We start from the raw sequence: 19813 nt of genomic DNA, 5'->3' as shown, positions 1-19813 counted from the left end.
ATATACACCCCTTAATTTAAATACTATGTTTTAAAAATTCACTTAAATTGAAGAATATCTATGATCAATCTGTACATTGTAAATAGAACAGTTGCCAAATACTATATATTGGTTGGATTGAATGACATAAATATAACAAATGAGTTTTCGAATATTTAAGTGTACAGATATTTATACGTATTTTTGTAGGCAGAGCGAATGGGGTGTACGATAATTACAGGTGGAACTAATGGCGGTCATTGAAATATCTAATCTTAAAAAAATTCTGTTTATACATATGATTGTTAATTAATGTCTCACATATTTAATAATTTATTTATTGACTTAAATTGGGGTAATCTTGGGTGTCCGCGTGTGTAGTGTGTTGTTGTTCTCCGAGTCTGGGATTTTGCTCTGTTTCTTCTGTCTCTGTGGCTGTGGGTTTTCTTTTGTACGCTGCTTAGCAGAAAGAAGCAGCAGCAGCAGCGGAAGAAGAAGAAGAAGCAAAATTCAGAAGCGGGCAAAGAGAAGTAACTGTGGGTTAGGTTTGTTAGCTTCAACTTGAATCGAAATTCGTAAAGTAAAAGAGAAAAAAAAAAAAGAAAAAAGGAAAAGAGGGACAGAATAGGCGTTGATAGACCGCGGAATCTCAAAGAATCTCACAACAGGATTTGTGGTTTTAGGTGCACACACTGCACACACCTCTCTTTTTCATCACTATTAATTCATTTTTTCATTCTGCTCTTCTCTTCTATTCTTCTACCGTTTACTCCCACAACTTTCAACCTTCCCTTGATTTCTATTTATCGATACCCTTTTCTTCTTCTTTCAAGTTTCAACCCTCTCTTTATTTATTTATTTATGTTCTAATAAAAAAAAATTGGATTGAGCATAATCAAACAAATAAAAGTGAAGAGGGTGGGTATGGAGGACGGGAATAGGGTTCCGGCGGGGGATGAGGCAGTGGGTTCTTACTGGCTGGATGCGTGTGAGGACATATCCTGCGATTTCATGGATTTTGATGTCTCATCCATCGTCTCAGAGCAACCTGACAACACTTCCAATCAGGACTTCTTCGGTGGCATTGATAAAATATTGGACAGCATCAAGAACGGTGCTGGTCTCCCTCCTCATGTTGAACCCAATTCCAATTCCAATGTTGTTGCAGGAGCAGAAGCTTGTTTGCTTAATGATCCCTCCAATGCCACTCTCCACAAGAATGGATTGGTTGGGGAGAAACATCCTCGTACTGCTGATGCTTTTGACCATTCTGGACCTCAGAGTAATGGCTCTAGTAAGATGTCAAATGGGAGTGAAGGGGGAGTTTCGGCTAATCACTCTCAGGAAAGTGGAGGTGTGCTTCTCAATGGACTTGACGGTGAAGAGAGATGCGGCAAAAGGGCTCGCCTTGGCAGCTACAGGAATGACAGGCCTTGTTATGGTAGACCGAATTATCAAGCCAAGGAGAGGGAGAGGTGTTTGAATAACAGGAAGAGGCCGCGGGATAGGGATGAGATTGATAGGAGGGATAAGGATGCCGTGAGGAAAAGAGAGCATTATGGTAATTGTGGCAGGAGGGATGTTAGAGATAGGGATTGGAGGGATAGAGAACCCAGGGGTTACTGGGAGAGGGATAAGTCAGGTTCTAATGACATGGTCTTTCGCTTGGGCACTTGGGAACCTGATCGTAATCGAGAAGAGAAAATGGCAAATGATGCCAAACAGGAAACTAATGGAAAGCTTGATAAGAAATCTGAGGAGGCTAAGGAGAGGGCTCCTGAGGAGAAAGCTAGACAGTATCAGTTGGATGTTCTGGAGCAGGCAAAGAAGAAAAATACTATAGCTTTTCTTGAAACTGGAGCAGGGAAAACCTTAATTGCTGTTCTTCTCATTAAAAGTATACAGGAGACTTTGCAAAAGCAAAATAAGAAGATGCTCGCTGTATTTTTAGTTCCAAAAGTTCCACTTGTTTACCAGGTAATATATTTATTGTCAATTTATTTATTCTTAAATGTTTTTGCTAGGAGAAAATATGACATTTAAGTAATGCAATGCAAATGTTGTCCAGTCATTGCTGTCGAATTTCATGCGGTTCTAGTTCTTTGTCTAATTACAGTAAGCTTAACTAATTATAGCAAGCTAAACTAATTCTAGTTCTTTCTCTAATTGCAGCAAGCTGAAGTAATTCGTGAGCGGACTGGTTATCAAGTGGGCCACTATTGTGGAGAAATGGGGCAGGATTTCTGGGATGCTCGAAGGTGGCAGCGTGAATTTGACACCAAACATGTATGTTTTGAAATTTCTATTGAAGATGTGCTGGCCTACGCTTGCTATCACTTTGTTTTTTATTTTTTTCATTTGTGTTTGAGTCTATTAGCGTAATTTTTTTTCTAATTTGGTTATGCTGTACAGTATAACATTTGGTTTCTTAATTCAGATTCCATTATGTTTTCTTCTTCATATTTGTTTGTATTTTCCTTACTTCTAGAGTTGGTTACTGGTAAGGAATTTTTTCCTTATTATTGTTGAAGATAAGTTGTTCATTCATGGCTAATGTATATATGTTCTTTAAATGGAAGGAAGTTTTGCTTGGATATCTAAATTGTAGCAAATGCTGCTTTTGTAGTAAATGGTCATAACTAGCATAGATTTTTGTTGTACCTAACTTGCAATAGCATGTGGAAAGGAAAATTTTCTAAATTTGTTGAGGTTTAGAAATTAGAAGTTATAACCAATGGTCTTAATTCTATTAAATTTTAGCTGTTGGATTAAATCTAAGTTATTTAGTAGCATACTGGTATGGATTAGACTTTTTCTTTTTTTCAGATAATCATATCTGCATGATAATTCTAACGGGGATTGTTCAAGACTTGAACTTTTATATGTTGAACTTAGATGGAATGTTTTTTTAGTTTCCTCGGTTATAATAATTCAGATTTCAAATTCAGAACATGTGAGGATGGTGAGTATATTTTTTGATGATTTTGTACTTAGGCTTCTGTTTTTCTTTTTTAGATGACTTAGGCTTTTCTTTTGGTACTCCTATGCCAACACATGGATTTGACCCCTTCAGTGTCTCAAAGATGCAACTTATCCTAAAAACTAGGAATTTGTAATCATTGGCTAGTTTTTGAAGCTCTTGTAGTCTCTTTCTATTTTTTCTTTTAATAAAAAAGCAGTGCATGTCAAGATGTTGGTAAATCACGCATAAAGACATGATTTTATGAGAGTTTAAAGTTGTATTGATTTTTGTTTCTTCCTTGGCCTGGTTTGCATTTTACTGCAATAACTCATTTGGTTATTCTTGATGTAGGTTTTAGTCATGACTGCTCAAATTCTTTTGAACATTTTGAGGCATAGCATAATAAAAATGGAATCAATCAATCTCTTAATTTTGGATGAGTGCCACCATGCTGTGAAGAAGCACCCATATTCACTGGTGATGTCTGAGTTCTACCATACAACATCCAAAGAGAAGAGGCCATCTGTATTTGGAATGACTGCCTCTCCTGTTAACTTGAAGGGTAGTTATTGCAATTCTCAACTGAACTTGGGATCCTGTGCTTAGTTACTAACTTTCTCAAGCTATGATTTGCTTGGGGTCTGAAACCCTTATTTGACAATGTTCTATTCTTTTATAATACTTGATATTTTTGTTGTTTTCTTTTTCGGCTCAACATTACTCATGCTTATGTTATATTCAGGTGTCTCCAGCCAAGTAGATTGTGCAATAAAAATTCGTAATCTTGAAAGTAAGCTAGATTCAATAGTTTGCACTATTAAAGATCGTAAGGAGTTGGAGAAACATGTGCCAATGCCCTCTGAAGTTGTGGTGGAGTATGATAAAGCTGCCAGTTTATGTTATCTACATGAGCAGATAAGGCAGATGGAGGTTGAAGTTGAAGAAGCTGCAAAATCTAGCTCAAGAAGAAGCAAATGGCAGTTCATGGGAGCTAGAGATGCCGGAGCTAAGGAAGAGCTGCGCCAAGTATATGGTGTTTCAGAAAGAACAGAAAGTGATGGAGCTGCAAACCTAATTCAAAAGTTGAGAGCTGTTAATTATGCACTTGGCGAACTGGGACAATGGTGTGCATACAAGGTACAAACTACTTCATGGAGAATGAGGAATCATGAGTTTCTTGGCCATCTATATAATTTCTTTTTCTTGTACAGGTTGCACAGTCCTTTCTAGCTGCCTTGCAAAATGATGAAAGGGCAAACTACCAACTTGATGTCAAGTTTCAGGAATCTTATCTAAGTAAAGTTGTCTCTCTTCTGAAATGTCAACTGTCAGAAGGTGCAGTTTCTGACAAAAATGATGGAATTGATGACTCAGAGACTGGTGCAGCTAAAAGTGGGTCTGAACATGAAGAGATTGAAGAAGGAGAGCTTCCAGATAGTCACGGTGAGTCATGTTGTCCAGACTTTGTAATGGCTCAAATTACATGGGTTAAGTAGTTCATAATTGTTTAAATTTGTAAATTATCCTGGTAAGCTGTATATATTTTTTTAATTTGGTAATTTCATAGAGCATACAAGAAATTGGACTACCAAGATTTTTAGCAAAATATTTTACATGTGAGAGTGCATTTGTAGTTCACTACATGTCTAATTTATGGTTTGCTTTGTAAAGATATTTAAATATAAATACCAATGATTGACATTGAATGTAGTTTAATCTTTTATTTAAGCTGACACACTTTTGTTCAGTTGTCTCCGGTGGGGAGCATGTGGATGTCATTATAGGAGCTGCTGTGGCTGATGGCAAGGTGACCCCCAAGGTGCAGGCACTAATCAAAATACTTCTCAAGTACCAGCATACAGAAGACTTCCGTGCAATCATCTTTGTTGAGCGTGTTGTGTCTGCATTAGTTCTACCCAAGGTCATATATACACACATTACTTTTATAGGTCCTTTTGGTTGGTTCAGTTGCATAATCAAGATTCTACTTGTCCATTGTGTGTCAATCTTGGCAGGTCTTTGCAGAGCTTCCATCTCTTAGTTTTGTGAAATGTGCAAGCTTGATTGGCCACAACAATAGTCAGGAAATGCGGACCTACCAAATGCAGGATACAATTGCCAAGTTCCGTGATGGGCGGGTAAGATTTGTATCTTCTTGTCGTGGTTTAGCTATCAGTTTTCCTGGGGAAAAATAATTCCTTCTATTCTCTCAATTGCACTAACTTACTCATTTGTAGGTCACGTTGTTAGTGGCCACTAGTGTAGCTGAAGAAGGACTTGATATTCGGCAATGCAATGTTGTTATTCGCTTTGACCTGGCGAAGACTGTTCTGGCATACATTCAATCTAGGGGCCGTGCTAGAAAGCCTGGGTCTGATTACATCCTTATGGTTGAGAGGTGCTGGTTATGACCTTGTCATTTTCATTTTTGTGTTTTTGTTCAAGTATGCTTTTCTGGAGATTTAGTAAGCCTAAGAGAACTGCAATCTCTTTTTTTCTTTTTTGGGGGGTGGGGGGAGGGGGGGGGGAACTTATTATGTTTTGCCTTTCCTCGCATGACCTGGTGTCTAACTGCTGGTTTGTTTATAGTGAAGTCATGGCCTGCTTTAATGACAATGACTGTCTCATTAGTAATTGAGTGGTGCAAGGTGCAGGACTTCATAGTCCCCCTCCAACCTTTGTAACTAAGAAAAGTTTTTATTCACTCTTGGGTGCTTTTTTAAATTGTTATTATTATTATTATCATCCAACTATTGATATTGAGTAACCCTCCTTTTAGTCCCTAAAATTATAAGCATCAGCCACTTTTATCTTTGATTTTACAAAATTCTTACTTCAGTTCTTGACTTCGCAAAATATCATATTCATTTTGTCTTTTTTCTTTTGTACAAAATGACAATATTGAAGTGGAAAAAAGAGTAAAATAAATGAACTTTTGCAAAGTTAATGACCAATGTGTAAACTTTGTAAAGGTAAGGACTACAATGAGGGTTTACTCATTGATTTTCCCTTGTTTTTCTTGGTTGTCTTTTAGTTTCATTCTTTGGTTTAGGTGGATTTCTCACCCTCCTCTTTGTGATTCATTTTCGCTGTCTCAAAATTGTTATTGTTGTTGTCATGGTCATAACATGGGAGGTCTAAGATCTGATGTGAGAAAGGGGACGATAGGCTATAGTTGAGGCAGAGTAGCCTGGTAGGATATGAACATGGGACCAAGTAGTCTACCAAAAAACTTGATGCCACTTGAGCTGAGGCTCATGGGCTAATTGATTTTGCTATTTGAAATACAATGTAAACTTGTTTTTTATTTAGTTTCAAGCGTGGTTTAATTGCAAAAGGTTTTAAAATTTCCAATCAATAATGAATTGTGCTGTTGAAGTTTCTGCTTTTCCTTCTCTGATAGGCATACTGAAAAACTTATGCTGTCAATTTTGTTGGATCTGGCATCAATCAGCATTATGTTCCTAATTTTACCTTACATAGTTACATGGTGTTTCATATTTTAGTGGATGCTGAATAACTGAAAACTCATTTATGTGTATATAGGGGAAATTTGTCACATGAAGCATTCCTACGGAATGCCAGGAACAGTGAGGAGACTTTGCGCAAAGAAGCAATAGAGAGAACAGACCTAAGTCATCTGAAAGACACTTCAAGATTAATTTCTGTAGACACCCGGCCTGGAACAGTGTACCAGGTCAAATCAACTGGTGCAGTTGTGAGCTTAAATTCTGCCGTAGGTCTTATCCACTTCTACTGCTCTCAGCTACCCAGTGACAGGTGCTGCATTTCTGGCTGAGATTGGTGGTTTGCTTTACTGTTTTTATTTTTTTTAGCCTTAAATTATGAATTGGATATCTTCTATCCATTGTCCAGATATTCAATTCTTCGTCCTGAGTTTATTATGGAGAGGCACGAAAAACCAGGAGGTCCCACTGAGTATTCTTGCAAGCTTCAACTGCCGTGTAATGCACCATTTGAAAATCTTGAGGGTCCTATATGCAGTTCAATGCGCCTGGCCCAACAGGCATGCCATCATATATTATGAATTTGGTTGTTTCTGCTAATCATTATGCAAGAACCATTGTTTAATTTGGTGTTATGCAGGCTGTTTGTCTGGCTGCTTGCAAGAAACTGCATGAGATGGGAGCATTCACTGACATGCTATTGCCGGATAAAGGAAGTGGGGGAGAAAGAGAAAAGGCTGAGCAAAATGATGAAGGAGATCCACTTCCAGGGACTGCTAGACATAGGGAATTCTATCCTGAAGGTGTGGCTGACATACTGAAGGTTGGTTCTTTCTGCAAACTATTTGATCTTAGCTGTCTCTTTGTAAGGGTTTTTTAATATTGTTGACCAAAACTCCATTTACTGTTATTCATTTGTAAAGAAAGCTTGTGTATAATAGTTTAATCAAATGCTATGTATGACCTTGAAGGTTTTGAAGATGAATTATTAATGAAACAAAGACGATAACTACTGAACAAGTGCAATCTAAATACATCCCATTTAGGAAAAGAACGCAGATACTTCCATGGCAATGAAAATTCACCAAAGCTGTGTCTGTGCTATGAAGAACATATGATTTTAGTAGTCTTAAGTGACAGAGGATTTTGTTCTTACCTTTCTGTTTTTTCCATGAGAGTTCTTATCTTGAGTTTGTTGACTTGCCCTCATTGTTGCTCAATGCTATCTGAACTTTCAGGGAGAATGGGTCTTATCTGGAAAAGATGCTTGCAACAACTCCAAATTGCTTCATCTTTATATGTATGCTGTGAAGTGCGAAAATGTAGGCCATTCAAAGGATCCGTTCTTGACTCAAGTTTCAGATTTTGCAGTTCTTTTTGGCAATGAGCTGGATGCAGAGGTAGTAATTACTGTTTGTGCTACTGCTTCTAGTTCAATTTTGAGTATTATAAATTCATTTACTCCCTCTGATCATATTCATTTTATAGGTGTTATCGATGTCAATGGATCTATTTATCGCTCGAACCGTGACTACAAAGGCATCTCTTGTCTTTAGAGGGTCAATAGATATTTCTGAGAGTCAGGTTGACAGTTAACCATTGTCCATAGTTGTATTAGATGTTCATATGTTTTAAAAATTGAAATATTTTATACCTGGATAAAACCTTTTTTCTTATGGCATGCAGCTGGCATCCTTGAAAAGCTTTCATGTTAGATTAATGAGCATTGTCTTGGATGTGGATGTTGAACCATGTACCACTCCTTGGGATCCTGCAAAAGCATATTTGTTTGTCCCAATGGTTTGCGATAAGTCTGTAGATCCTATGAACCAAGTTGATTGGCATCTGGTTGAGACAATAATTGGAGCAGATGCATGGAAGAATCCCCTCCAGAGAGCTCGACCAGATGTTTACCTTGGTACTAATGAGAGAACATTAGGTGGAGACAGAAGGGAATATGGATTTGGGAAGTTGCGTCATGGCATGGCTTTTGGACAAAAATCACATCCAACCTATGGAATCAGAGGAGCTGTGGCCCAGTTTGATGTGGTGAAAGCTTCAGGATTGGTTCCTAACAGAGATTCCATGCAAACACAAAAGCACATCAATATGACTATCAAAGGGAGATTGATGATGGCAGATACCTGTACTAATGCTGAGGATCTGTTAGGGAAAATCGTAACTGCTGCTCATTCAGGGAAGAGGTTTTATGTTGATTCAATACGCTATGATATGTCAGCGGAGAACTCTTTCCCTAGGAAAGAAGGTTATCTTGGTCCTCTAGAGTACAGTTCATATGCTGATTACTACAAGCAAAAGTATGATGTACATTCTCTTTTGATTATAATAGTTGTCTAGTTTTTTCTCCCCTATCCAGCTAAGCTTCCCTATGCCATTTTTCTGTAATCTTTTATTATCATGTGTCTTGAAAAATCTTACCAATAACTTGTTAGCCACATTGCACCTCTGATGTTGTGCAGGAAGAGCAGGGAGCTAATCTTAATCTGTGAAGGAATCTTCTGTTGTCACCTCTAAATTGTGAGGGCTTTATCAACGATGATCCATTGAAAGTGACAATAGCTTGTCAGTCCTTCCAGATTAAAGAAGCTTTTTGTCTCTTCTTGCACAACTGAGGGTGCACATGGCTACTGGTTTTTCTATGGCTTTGGTGTAGGTATGGGGTTGATTTGATATACAAGCAACAACCTCTTATAAGAGGGCGTGGTGTCTCATACTGTAAGAATCTTCTGTCCCCCCGATTTGAGCACAGTGAAGGTTTGTTCTCATGATTCCTATCCTGGAATTATTGTCCTCTGCAAATTTGTAAATTCTTGTGTAATGGGAAATTTCATGTCATTGTAGGACACGAAGGTGAATCTGAAGAGACTCATGACAAAACTTATTATGTTTTCCTTCCTCCTGAGCTATGCCTAGTTCACCCTCTGCCTGGATCACTTGTCCGTGGTGCCCAGAGGTTGCCTTCAATAATGAGGAGGGTTGAAAGCATGCTACTTGCTATTCAGCTAAAGAATATGATAAATTATCCTGTCCAGGCTTTAAAGGTATCTTCTCTACTCAAGGTAGTTGGCTGTTAGTTCTAGTATTTGCAGTTAACCTATGCTTTCTACATGACAGATCTTGGAAGCCTTGACCGCTGCCTCTTGCCAGGAGACATTCTGCTATGAGAGGGCAGAGCTTCTTGGAGATGCTTACCTGAAATGGGTTGTTAGTCGATTTCTTTTCCTAAAATACCCACAGAAACATGAAGGACAACTTACTAGGATGAGGCAACAAATGGTCAGTAACATGGTATTGTATCAGTATGCATTAAGTAAAGGACTTCAATCATATATTCAAGCAGATCGCTTTGCCCCATCCAGATGGGCAGCTCCTGGGGTGCTTCCTGTCTTTGATGAGGATATCAAGGATGGGGATTCATCTTTGTTTGACCAGGAGAGATCCATTTCTAAGACTGAGAGTATGGATTGTCGGACTGATGAATATGAGGATGAGATGGAAGATGGTGAACTTGAGAGTGATTCAAGTTCTTACAGAGTTTTGTCCAGTAAGACACTTGCAGATGTTGTGGAAGCACTCATTGGGGTATATTATGTTGAAGGTGGTAAGAGTGCTGCTAACCACCTTATGAAATGGATTGGAATTCAAATAGAGTTTGATCCTGATGAGATGGAGTGTACAAGAAAGCCGTTTAATGTTCCAGACAGCATACTTAGGAGTGTTGATTTTGATGCTTTAGAAGGTGCTTTAAATCTGAACTTTAAAGACAGGGGGCTGCTGGTAGAATCCATAACTCATGCCTCCAGACCATCTTCTGGAGTATCCTGTTATCAACGGTTGGAGTTTGTTGGTGATGCTGTCTTGGATCATCTTATTACAAGGCACTTGTTTTTCACTTACACTAATCTGCCACCAGGACGTCTGACTGATCTTCGGGCTGCTGCTGTAAATAATGAAAATTTTGCACGTGTTGCAGTTAAACATAACCTTCATGTGCATCTCCGACATGGTTCCAGTGCCCTAGAAAAACAGGTCTTTTTCTTTCAAATGACTTTCTATTATTACTGGGATAGTTATTCGAACATTATGATTCAACAATTTTTTATTTTTTTTTACTTTACTTTTCTTTCCCCAATTCTCAACAAAGAAATTGAAAAATTGCATAAGCTTAACTTATTAAATGAAAGGAATTGGGAAAGCATTACTGAACGTATCCTTTTAGATTATTCCACTACTCTATTTGTCACACCCATTCAATGCGTGCACTCTATTTAACTGTTCTATTGCGCTGTTTTCATTCTTGCCAAATAAAAGCTTCACACACTTGTAATTTTATTGTGAGACTTGCGGCAAAGCTTTATCTATTTTTAATTTAAAATTATTACATTAAGCACTATACATCATTTATATGAAATATTTGAATTTATTTTTTATTGTCTCTAAATCTTCCAACTCAATACTTATACATTTCAAAAATCAAAAATTAGCTTGAGGATTCATGATATGATTTCTCAGTTTGATAAACCTTGCCCGGAGATAGATCATATAACCTATGCCTAGTATTCCTAGTTTCTTGATGCAAGTTGATTCTTTTGTGGTTCTCCTGACATTGTGCTTTTGGTTGTGCGCAGATTAAAGAATTTGTGAAGGAAGTGCAAGATGAATTGTCAAAGCCAGGGTTTAACTCCTTTGGTCTGGGAGACTGCAAAGCTCCCAAGGTCCTTGGTGACATTGTTGAATCTATTGCAGGTGCTATTTTTCTTGACAGTGGGAGGGATACTACTATTGTTTGGAAGGTTAGCGCCTAGCTTTTGATTATACTGACCATTTCTTCCTATATTCTTTTGCCAAATGGGGAAAAAAATAACTGATGGAGAACATTCTTGGTCTTGCAAATTTCCCAGGTTTTTCAGCCTCTTTTGCATCCTATGGTTACCCCGGAGACTCTGCCAATGCATCCTGTGCGTGAGCTGCAAGAGCGATGTCAGCAGCAAGCCGAAGGCTTAGAGTATAAAGCAAGTCGTATTGGCAATTTGGCCACTGTTGAAGTGTTCATTGACGGGGTACAAGTAGGGGCTGCTCAAAATCCACAGAAAAAAATGGCACAGAAATTAGCTGCAAGAAATGCCCTTGCTGCTTTGAAAGAGAAGGAAGTGGGAAAAACTCAGGAGAAGAATGATGAAAATGGGAAAAAGAATGGAAATCAGACATTTACTAGACAGACGTTAAATGATATCTGTTTACGAAGAAATTGGCCTATGCCATTCTATAGGTATGAAATTATGAAGTTGCTCATATAGGGTCACGAATGGATGGTAACCATAGCTAAGTGACTATATTTTTTATTCCTCAACTTGTAGGTGTGTAAATGAGGGTGGTCCAGCACACGCAAAGAGGTTTACATTTGCGGTACGCGTCAATACTACTGATAGAGGATGGACAGATGAATGTGTTGGAGAGCCAATGCCAAGTGTCAAAAAGGCCAAAGACTCGGCTGCTGTTCTTCTCTTAGAACTACTAAACAAATTATACTCGTGAAAGATGGAGTTGTTCACGTTCTCTCTTGTCAAAACATTTAAACCATTTCTGTGCATCAGGTATTGAACCCAGCATTATCAACTTGTTTAAAGCACCATGTCCCCAATCAATGGTTGAATAAATTTGAAACTAGAGATGTTGTGAATTTAAAATAAATGTGTCTAATTTTTTGTAAATCCAATGAGAAAAACATGAAAATGTAGAGAAATGCTATGTCCTCCTACAATATTTTTCTACTAATTTTCCCAATACTTTATGACGAATTAAATGAAAAGGTAAATGCGTTTAATACTTTCCTCATCTAGTAAGTAGAAAAATCAGTAGAAAATAAATATTGTAAGAGGATTTAGAATTGTTAAAAAGTATAACTTGCACTGCACTCCTTCCAGTTTTTGAGACTACCATTAGAACCTGAATTGTAATGAGCACTCACTATGGCCGGTATTTTGTGACAGGATAGGAGTGGATATAGAACAAGTTGCCGACCAGAATTTTAGAGAGCAGTCAACCAACATTTTAGTCTTGATTGTTTCCAAGAACTCCTGCAAGAGGTGTATTATTGACTCTGATAATGGAGGTTGGGTTATACTATTTTGTAGGCTGTATTCCGGAAACAGCACATGCAAATTATTGGGTGACACCACGGTCTCATTATAACCTTTTTGCAAACATACTTCATGTAGTCGGTGCAAGTGACCCTTAAAAAAAATGCTAATCAATATTTTGCGCTTTCACTCAAGAAGTATGCTAATTGATATATTCCACGTTGACACGAGTACAGAATGAAGGTTACAAAAGTTGGGTCAACATTGACGAGAACACATTGCCAAATTATGCCTTGGAAACTGACAAATATATTTCAAACTTTTCAAGTTCGAGGATTCTACATGAAGCATTACGTATCGAGCACAGTTGATATTAAGCATTACATTAAGCACGGTTGATGAACCACGCAGGTGGGGTATTTTCCGACTAAATATAAAAACTATAATGTATAGATACGGTTGATTAAAACATATTAAAATAACTGTAGATTGCCGATTATTCTGAGTGATGGAGATTGGAGAATAGCATTCTTGTCTATCGGCTCAAGGTCTGCAGAATATACTCTGCGTAAAGATCCCTGCACCAAATCAGAGGTAAGATATTAAAGTAGCGTGAAAAATATGAAGCAGATTCCAAATTTTATAATATTGATTTATTTTTACATTTTGTTTGTTTTGCAGTTATGTTCGATAAAAGTTTATTTTTTTAGTGTAAAAAAGTGACGTAAAATAATCTTGATTCATAGTGAAATTATGTAACTATTATTGGTTATATAAACGTGACAGAAATGACCAAAAAGTGAAAACAAAAGCGGCACCAGAGAGAGAGAGGATTTTGTGACTGAAATGTTATTTTATTTACCATGAACAACATAAAAGTCAGTTTAAATTCTAAGCACGAGGTTAGGTTGAGATATACTGACATTGAGTACTGGATGGCATCAACAGCAACGCTTGCAGGTAGAAAATCGTTTACTGCTACCTCCTTGTTCTCATTCTTTTTGTCTTTAGCAATATGTTAAGAAAAATGTGAAGAAACTATAAGTAAACTTAGTAGAAATTTAACCACCAAATTGCTGAATTAAGAAGGATTGTTAAGGATACAATCTTCGAAGAAGCGTCGGATCTCAGAGATGCGATGAGGTGCAAGCTCTTTGTAGTCAGTAAAGTGCTTATATTCTGGGTCATCAGCACACACTGCTATAATTTTATCATCCTTCTCTCCCTGTGTCAAGTGTCAATAACACAAATTTGTGATTGTGTAATGGGAAACGGCAAAACGGGAAAAGAAGTGAGAGTGGTTTTATTGGCTAAGAAAACAAACAGAGACCTGATCAATCATTGGCATAAGTCCAATGGCCCTGGCTCGCAGGAAACAACCCGGAAGAACGGGCTCCTATAAATGTCAGTGATTCAGTAAGCTAAGTAGCAATTGCCTTGTTGATATATAGATACATACGTTGGAGAATTCTTAAATAGGCTTTACCTATTGTATGCACTTGTTCAACGATTAAAATGCGTTAGACATTCTTCGAAAAATTTATAAGTACATTTTTAGTATGTCCCATACAACATTGCACATGTTTAGTTATAAATGGAGTGTGCCTATAGGATTTCTCCAAAACATGGATGTATGCTTTCCATCAATAAAATCCTCATGCGTCAACGTTTCAGTAGCAGCTTTTAACTCTCGGCTACTAAATGAGGAAACTCTATAAATAAAATTGGACAGTTTTTCAAAACTAGCATTAATGTTTTAGTACTAGAATGTCGACAAAATTTAAGGCCTCTTGTATATTGAAAAAGATAATGATTTACCTGCATGAGAACCAAGACATCAAGCGGATCATTGTCTTCACAGAGTGTCCGTGGGATAAAACCGTAGTTATGGGGATAAACAACTGATGAGTACAAAATCCGATCGACCTGAGCATTATTCAGATGATAAGAAGAATCATCTAAAGACAGATGGGTAAGGAAAGAGTCATCTGGCAATGAAGTTTTTTGTGAAATCTGTTCCAAATTACAGCACTAGCGAGTAGAGACTTCCATTTAAATAATCAGGCAATTTGTTTGTACCTTAATTAATCCCGTCTTTTTGTCAAGTTCATATTTGACCTTGCTTCCTTTAGTGATCTCCACAACCTGAAGGAAGCAACTAAGCATTGAACAAGCAGAAAAACCACTTTACTAGAAAATTGCGACTCAAAAATGGAATTACGGGTGTTACAAAATTGGTGTATAAGGTGCGAGAAGATTGGTTGTTGGAGACTCAAGCTAGAAAAAGATTCAGCACCTAATGGTACAACATGACAATAGTGAAATGGTTGCAGCACACAGCACAAACTCCGTAAAATGAATGTTGAAAATAATAGCCTCATTTTGGACATTATTTTCGCATAATGAGGCAACAAGTATTCTTCCAATGAAGGGGATGAATTACTTACACAGTTGAAAATGTGAGGAGCTCCAGGTCCTGCACATGAAAAATAATAAGTTTCGAAACATGATTTAAATCTTAATAATTAATAATGTAAATTGAATGCAAATGGGAAGATGAATATGAATATCAACAGTACGTACCAATTTCAAGATCATGCCAAGGGTGGGCAGCTACTGATCTCCTTGACAAAGATGAAAGAATCCTTTCGTTCAAACGGGGAACTTGACGATTTTCTTGAGCTTCTTCACTATTCTCACCCATCTTTAAACAACAAATTACGTGAAATTTGATGCATGAAACAAATGGGAGATATGCTGCAAACTAAAGAAGTGCTTATATACGATGCATGTAGACTATATAAGCTTTGAAACAAACAAAAGACGTACCTTGATCGATCGATCGAGAGTTTATAATATTAATGAAAGAGCGAGTAAAGAGGATTGAGAAGAGAGATCCGAGTAAGTGTTATCGTCTATGTATTTATAGAGTTCAGGAGACGAAACGAGACTTTGTCAATTCTTTAGAGCATACCCTTCGCCTCTTTATAGGAGACATGTTAGCTTACCACTCCACTTGTTTTCTCCAAATTTCAAAGCTCGCTATTATTATCATTATTATTATTTGGTATTAACCCCAGGACCCCCGAAAATCAAGTTAGACAAAAATATAAAAAAAAATAACTAAATAAAGCTTTTAGGTTCTTTTTTAGATTTTCCGGTTTTTTTTTTAACTTGGGGTCCCTCTTTTAGTTTGGTATCTAATCTTTGGTTAATTGATTTCTAGGTAATAACATTATTTTAACGAAAATTAGGTACCAGTTGATATAGAAGTTCTCACTTTACTAATTGTGATTATCAATAAAAAAAATTGTAGATCAACTCGTATCAAACGGGAAAAAGAACTACACATAACATTCGTTCGTTTTCTCAGTTCATTAGTTATTAATTGAATTCTCATTAATTTCTAAACTACTTAATATATTTGCCAACGATTACTATGAGAAATGAACACCTAATAACGAAATAATGGAGAAATTCTTACATAAATCTAGTCTACCTCATTTGGATGCTTTGCCCTTTTCACAGTGTAAGATCGCTTTTCGTTGCTTCATTAATACGATGCACGTGCGGCTTGCCAACGTCTTTTTCCACTCACTTCATGAAAAATGTTCAAATATAGCACGTGGCGGTTGTGAGAATAAAGGAAATTGCTCTGTCACATCACATGCATCTACAAGCATTGCAATTTGCACATCTTCTAAATATGGCATTAGTGTATGTGTGATATTTTGTTATGAATGACAGATGTAGAACCGCTTTAGAACTTTTTACCTGTGATTCATATGCCACAATATGTTATAGTTCTTTCTAGACATGTTGTATAACTAGTGAATAACTTTTAAGATGTAATCCAACCAAATCAGTGTCCCTCTTTAAGCATAAATCATGCAGACCAAATAAACATGCTTCTCTCAGTCTGTTGAAATTGTAGCTATATTTGCATGTGGTGTTTAGTTTTTTCCAATAGGAAAAGTCAATTTGGTAAGAAATGAGACTTATTATTACTTTAACACAGGTTCATATTGAACTGTCAGAGCAGCTCTGCTTCTCTTCTTCTTTTCATTTTAATTAAATGTTTTAAAATGAATTTGTTTAAGGAAACAATGTAATCATCTAATGAATCAGAGCTGCAATGCCTATCTTGTATATTTAATAAATTAAACTCTGGCGATGCAGTCATTTGTCGCGAAGATCTTCATCTGTATACCCATAAAAAAAATTGTACTAAAAATGATTCTCACACATTAAAAATAGAAACTGATTAAATTTATTAATAGCTACCAGTCTACCACATACACTTGCTTTATACCTTAGTGAAGTATGTCAGAACCAGAATATTGGATTCATTCCCCAATGTACATTAGCAGGGGAGTTACTTATGGTACACAAATACACATACACATACAAATTTTGGTTGTTGATCTTCTTTTTTAGGACTGACAAACTAAACTGACTGGAACATTAAGGAGGAAAAATTCAAGGGACATTCATAGAATCAGGAGACATTGATATCATCTGGAGAAGGCTTGAATTTGAGAATGTCTCCTCCAGTGCAGGTCCTCTCAGAATCCCTCCATCAGGACTTTCTTTAGTCATGTGTACTAACTCCCTCGCAACATCAATCATTCCTAGCTTTCCATCCACCCCAAATAACAGGCATCTTGTTGCAAGATCTGCAATTATTTGCATTTGCTCTTGGCGATAATGTGGTTGTTCATGATAGCAAAGAAATGGATCAAAAACTTCTTCAAATTTTCCAGCCCTTATTTGCTGTAAGGCTAAAGTTGGTGGATCCGAGTGATTTGAGCCAGAGATAATCTCAAGAAGCAACACACCCATATCGTAAACATCATTTTTGCATAGGCCAAAGCCAAAGCCTTCGTAGTTGCTACACAAGTGTGAAGCATAGTAAAAATTGGAGTTGATCAGGCCAAACCCTGCAATCTTTACAGAATAATCATCATCTAGGAAGATGCAGGCAGATTTAAGGTTATGGTGAAATATGGGAGGAGAGTTCTCATAGTGTAAGAATGCAAGAACACTAGCTGTTTCTGCAGCAATAGTCAATCTTCTATACCAATCTAAACCAAGTTTTTGTCCTTTGCTTTGATGTAAATGTTCCTCCAAGGTTCCATTGCAAGGATACTCATAAACTACAAGAGTGTTGCCAGATTCAATACAGCATCCAAGAAGACGGGCCATATTTCTATGTACCATAGCAGATAGAACTTCGATTTGTGACAGGACTTGAATTAAGTCTTTCTTCTCACATTGTAGCTTGTGGACAGCTATGTGAGATCCATCGCCAAAAACTCCAGCAAAAATTGTCCCATCATTGCCATGCATAAGTTTCTGACTCTCTTCAAAACCTTTAGTGGCTTCCTCTAGCTCACGGAGGCTGAATAATCGAGTTTTACAAGCTTTGGGGATTGAAATGTTTTGATAGTAAGCCTGCTCAGGGTCAAACATCCCTGGTTTTACTTGTCTTTTAAGAAGACAAAATAGTGCAACCAGGGAGGCAACAATAAGAACTGGACCAATGATTCCTGCATGTTGAGTTCTGCCATTAGATTGACACAAGAAATGCCAATATAACAAATGGTGAAGAATAGGAAAGAAATCTGGTAGCCGTGATGAATCCTTATTGACCTTAGCATAATTGGTTGAATTGAATCTGTCCTATAGGTTAATGAGATTGTAATTTGTGATTTAGCACACTCAAGACTTTAGGAAAATAAAATTACTCGAATTTTACAATGTCTTCTACTTACCAGCAATGATAACAAATTTCCTTTGATCATGTCTTTGGATGTAGCAGTCACTTCCATATGCTTCCCTTCCATCCTTTATGCAGGCTGCCATTGATACATCAACAAGAAGAAAATGTCAAACGTGAATGAAGAAAGTTCCAAAAAAAAATAAAAATTACAAACATATCCACTTTCATAATAAACGTGTGAGGAACTAGAATCTTGAAGACTACTGACCCTGCAAACATCCAGTTCCATTAGCAAAACCATCACCAACATATCCATTTTGACAGACACATCGAATGCCTTCTTCAATTGCTGTAGCATTGACCATGTTTGCATTGCTTGCACAAACTTCCCTGGAGGAGTTTCTGGGAAGAGCCCATTCCAACTTGACCCCACGTTTTCCCCAAGTTGAGCCTCTCAAAACAGCCCAACTAGAAAATCCCCTGCATCCAAACTGAGAAAACACTGAAAACCCATCTCCAACATGCCATATGGAATGATCAGAGAGTGGATAGCAGCAGGCAAGGGAGCCTCCACCATTTCCATCACAACCAGGCAAGTCAATGGTTTCACAATCAGCTTTGCACAGAGAAGAATCCTCACAGTCATAAAGGCCAATAACATTATCGACTGATACTCCAAAGTGCTCTTTCCCTGGAAAACTTTTGCCAAAAGAATTTAAGTCATTGTACTGGCGGCATGATGATGATCCTGGAAAGTCCACCAGTACACCATCAGAGAAAAATTCCAAGACTGTGAAGCTCACTGAGCCAATTCTGAGTAAAAGGGATGAGGAATTTGAGCATAAGAGATGGAAAGTACTGGAAATTGAGTCACAAGAAGTGTTGACATAGAATGGAAAGGGAACATGGAGGTTTCCACATGTTTCATTGCAAGAGTTTGGTGGCAGTTTCGCTTGCTGTTGGAGGGAACAAGAAAATGGCAAGCACACAAGAATAGCAACAAAAATTACAATTGGTGACATTGCCAGTGAAAGGACTGTACGTGTATGTTGGTTACTAAGGAAGAAGAGGAAGTGTGCCCAGTGTAGTTTACTTTAGCTTAGATACGTTCATGCCCATTTAATGGATCTTAAAATAGAGAAATTATAGTATGTCTGTAAAGTAAAACTCATTCATACACGTTACGTGAAATGACAATGACAATAATAACTCAAAGAAATGGAAGGAGTACGGTACTGGTAAATCCTACTGCACTTGTGATGAAAAATTTGCAAAATGAATACGTGGCAAAATCAGGGAGGTAGTGAGTACTGTGAAGAAGGCATAGAAGTTGGAGAAGGAGAAGACGATTGGTCTGAGGAATGGGGTACACTTCGTATCAGAATAATATATTGGACCGTGTGCTGAGCGAGCGTGGCCAAGGTTGTGAGCATTTCAATCTTGTTGAATTGCACAAAGCTTAATTACGTAGCATAGAGTATTGTGAACTTGCATGGGAATCGAGATTTGAAGCACAAAGTGAGAGGAATAATATAAATGCTAGTTAGTTTTATATGAATAAGTAAAAGCTATTTCGTTTATT

The 19813-nt window shown here is 37.4% G+C and overlaps 3 protein-coding genes across 4 annotated transcripts; 1 reads left to right on the top strand and 2 right to left on the bottom strand.

Annotated features, from left to right (window-relative positions):
* Window positions 1-319: 319 nt before the first annotated feature.
* Window positions 320-13447, top strand: LOC113863613 (endoribonuclease Dicer homolog 1). Of its 2 annotated transcripts, XR_003504551.1 has the most exons (23): window positions 320-1956; window positions 2152-2265; window positions 3293-3503; window positions 3684-4078; window positions 4153-4384; window positions 4690-4862; window positions 4957-5079; window positions 5179-5339; window positions 6488-6721; window positions 6818-6968; window positions 7049-7231; window positions 7647-7808; window positions 7897-7992; window positions 8095-8726; window positions 9083-9183; window positions 9271-9470; window positions 9544-10458; window positions 11058-11222; window positions 11331-11698; window positions 11787-12023; window positions 12420-12515; window positions 12746-12920; window positions 12998-13447. XR_003504551.1 is itself a non-coding variant. In XM_027497256.1 (20 exons), the coding sequence occupies exons 1-20, from the start codon at window positions 904-906 to the stop codon at window positions 11962-11964; spliced, it is 5847 nt and encodes a 1948-aa protein (XP_027353057.1). In that variant the 5' UTR covers window positions 320-903; the 3' UTR covers window positions 11965-12221. The 2 variants fall into 2 exon arrangements, 1 of the variants encoding a protein (XP_027353057.1); XM_027497256.1 differs by lacking the exons at window positions 12420-12515; window positions 12746-12920; window positions 12998-13447 and having other exon boundaries at window positions 11787-12221.
* Window positions 13045-15213, bottom strand: LOC113863614 (soluble inorganic pyrophosphatase 1-like). The gene is made up of 8 exons (XM_027497257.1): window positions 15093-15213; window positions 14957-14985; window positions 14589-14654; window positions 14328-14435; window positions 13840-13905; window positions 13614-13734; window positions 13433-13514; window positions 13045-13087 (listed from the first exon to the last, which is right to left on the bottom strand). The coding sequence occupies exons 1-8, from the start codon at window positions 15211-15213 to the stop codon at window positions 13045-13047; spliced, it is 636 nt and encodes a 211-aa protein (XP_027353058.1).
* Window positions 15214-16988: 1775 nt separating this feature from the next.
* On the bottom strand, window positions 16989-19253 carry LOC113862098 (probably inactive receptor-like protein kinase At2g46850). Its single transcript, XM_027495241.1, has 3 exons — window positions 18500-19253; window positions 18284-18367; window positions 16989-18058 (listed from the first exon to the last, which is right to left on the bottom strand). Exons 1-3 carry the CDS (start codon window positions 19251-19253, stop codon window positions 16989-16991), a joined length of 1908 nt encoding a protein of 635 aa, XP_027351042.1.
* Window positions 19254-19813: the final 560 nt, after the last annotated feature.

This window comes from Abrus precatorius, unplaced genomic scaffold, assembly GCF_003935025.1.
Source record: "Abrus precatorius isolate BTA unplaced genomic scaffold, Abrus_2018 Scaffold3, whole genome shotgun sequence".
In the NCBI taxonomy this organism is placed as follows: Eukaryota; Viridiplantae; Streptophyta; class Magnoliopsida; order Fabales; family Fabaceae; genus Abrus; species Abrus precatorius.
This window is presented reverse-complemented; position numbering and strand designations above follow the sequence as displayed.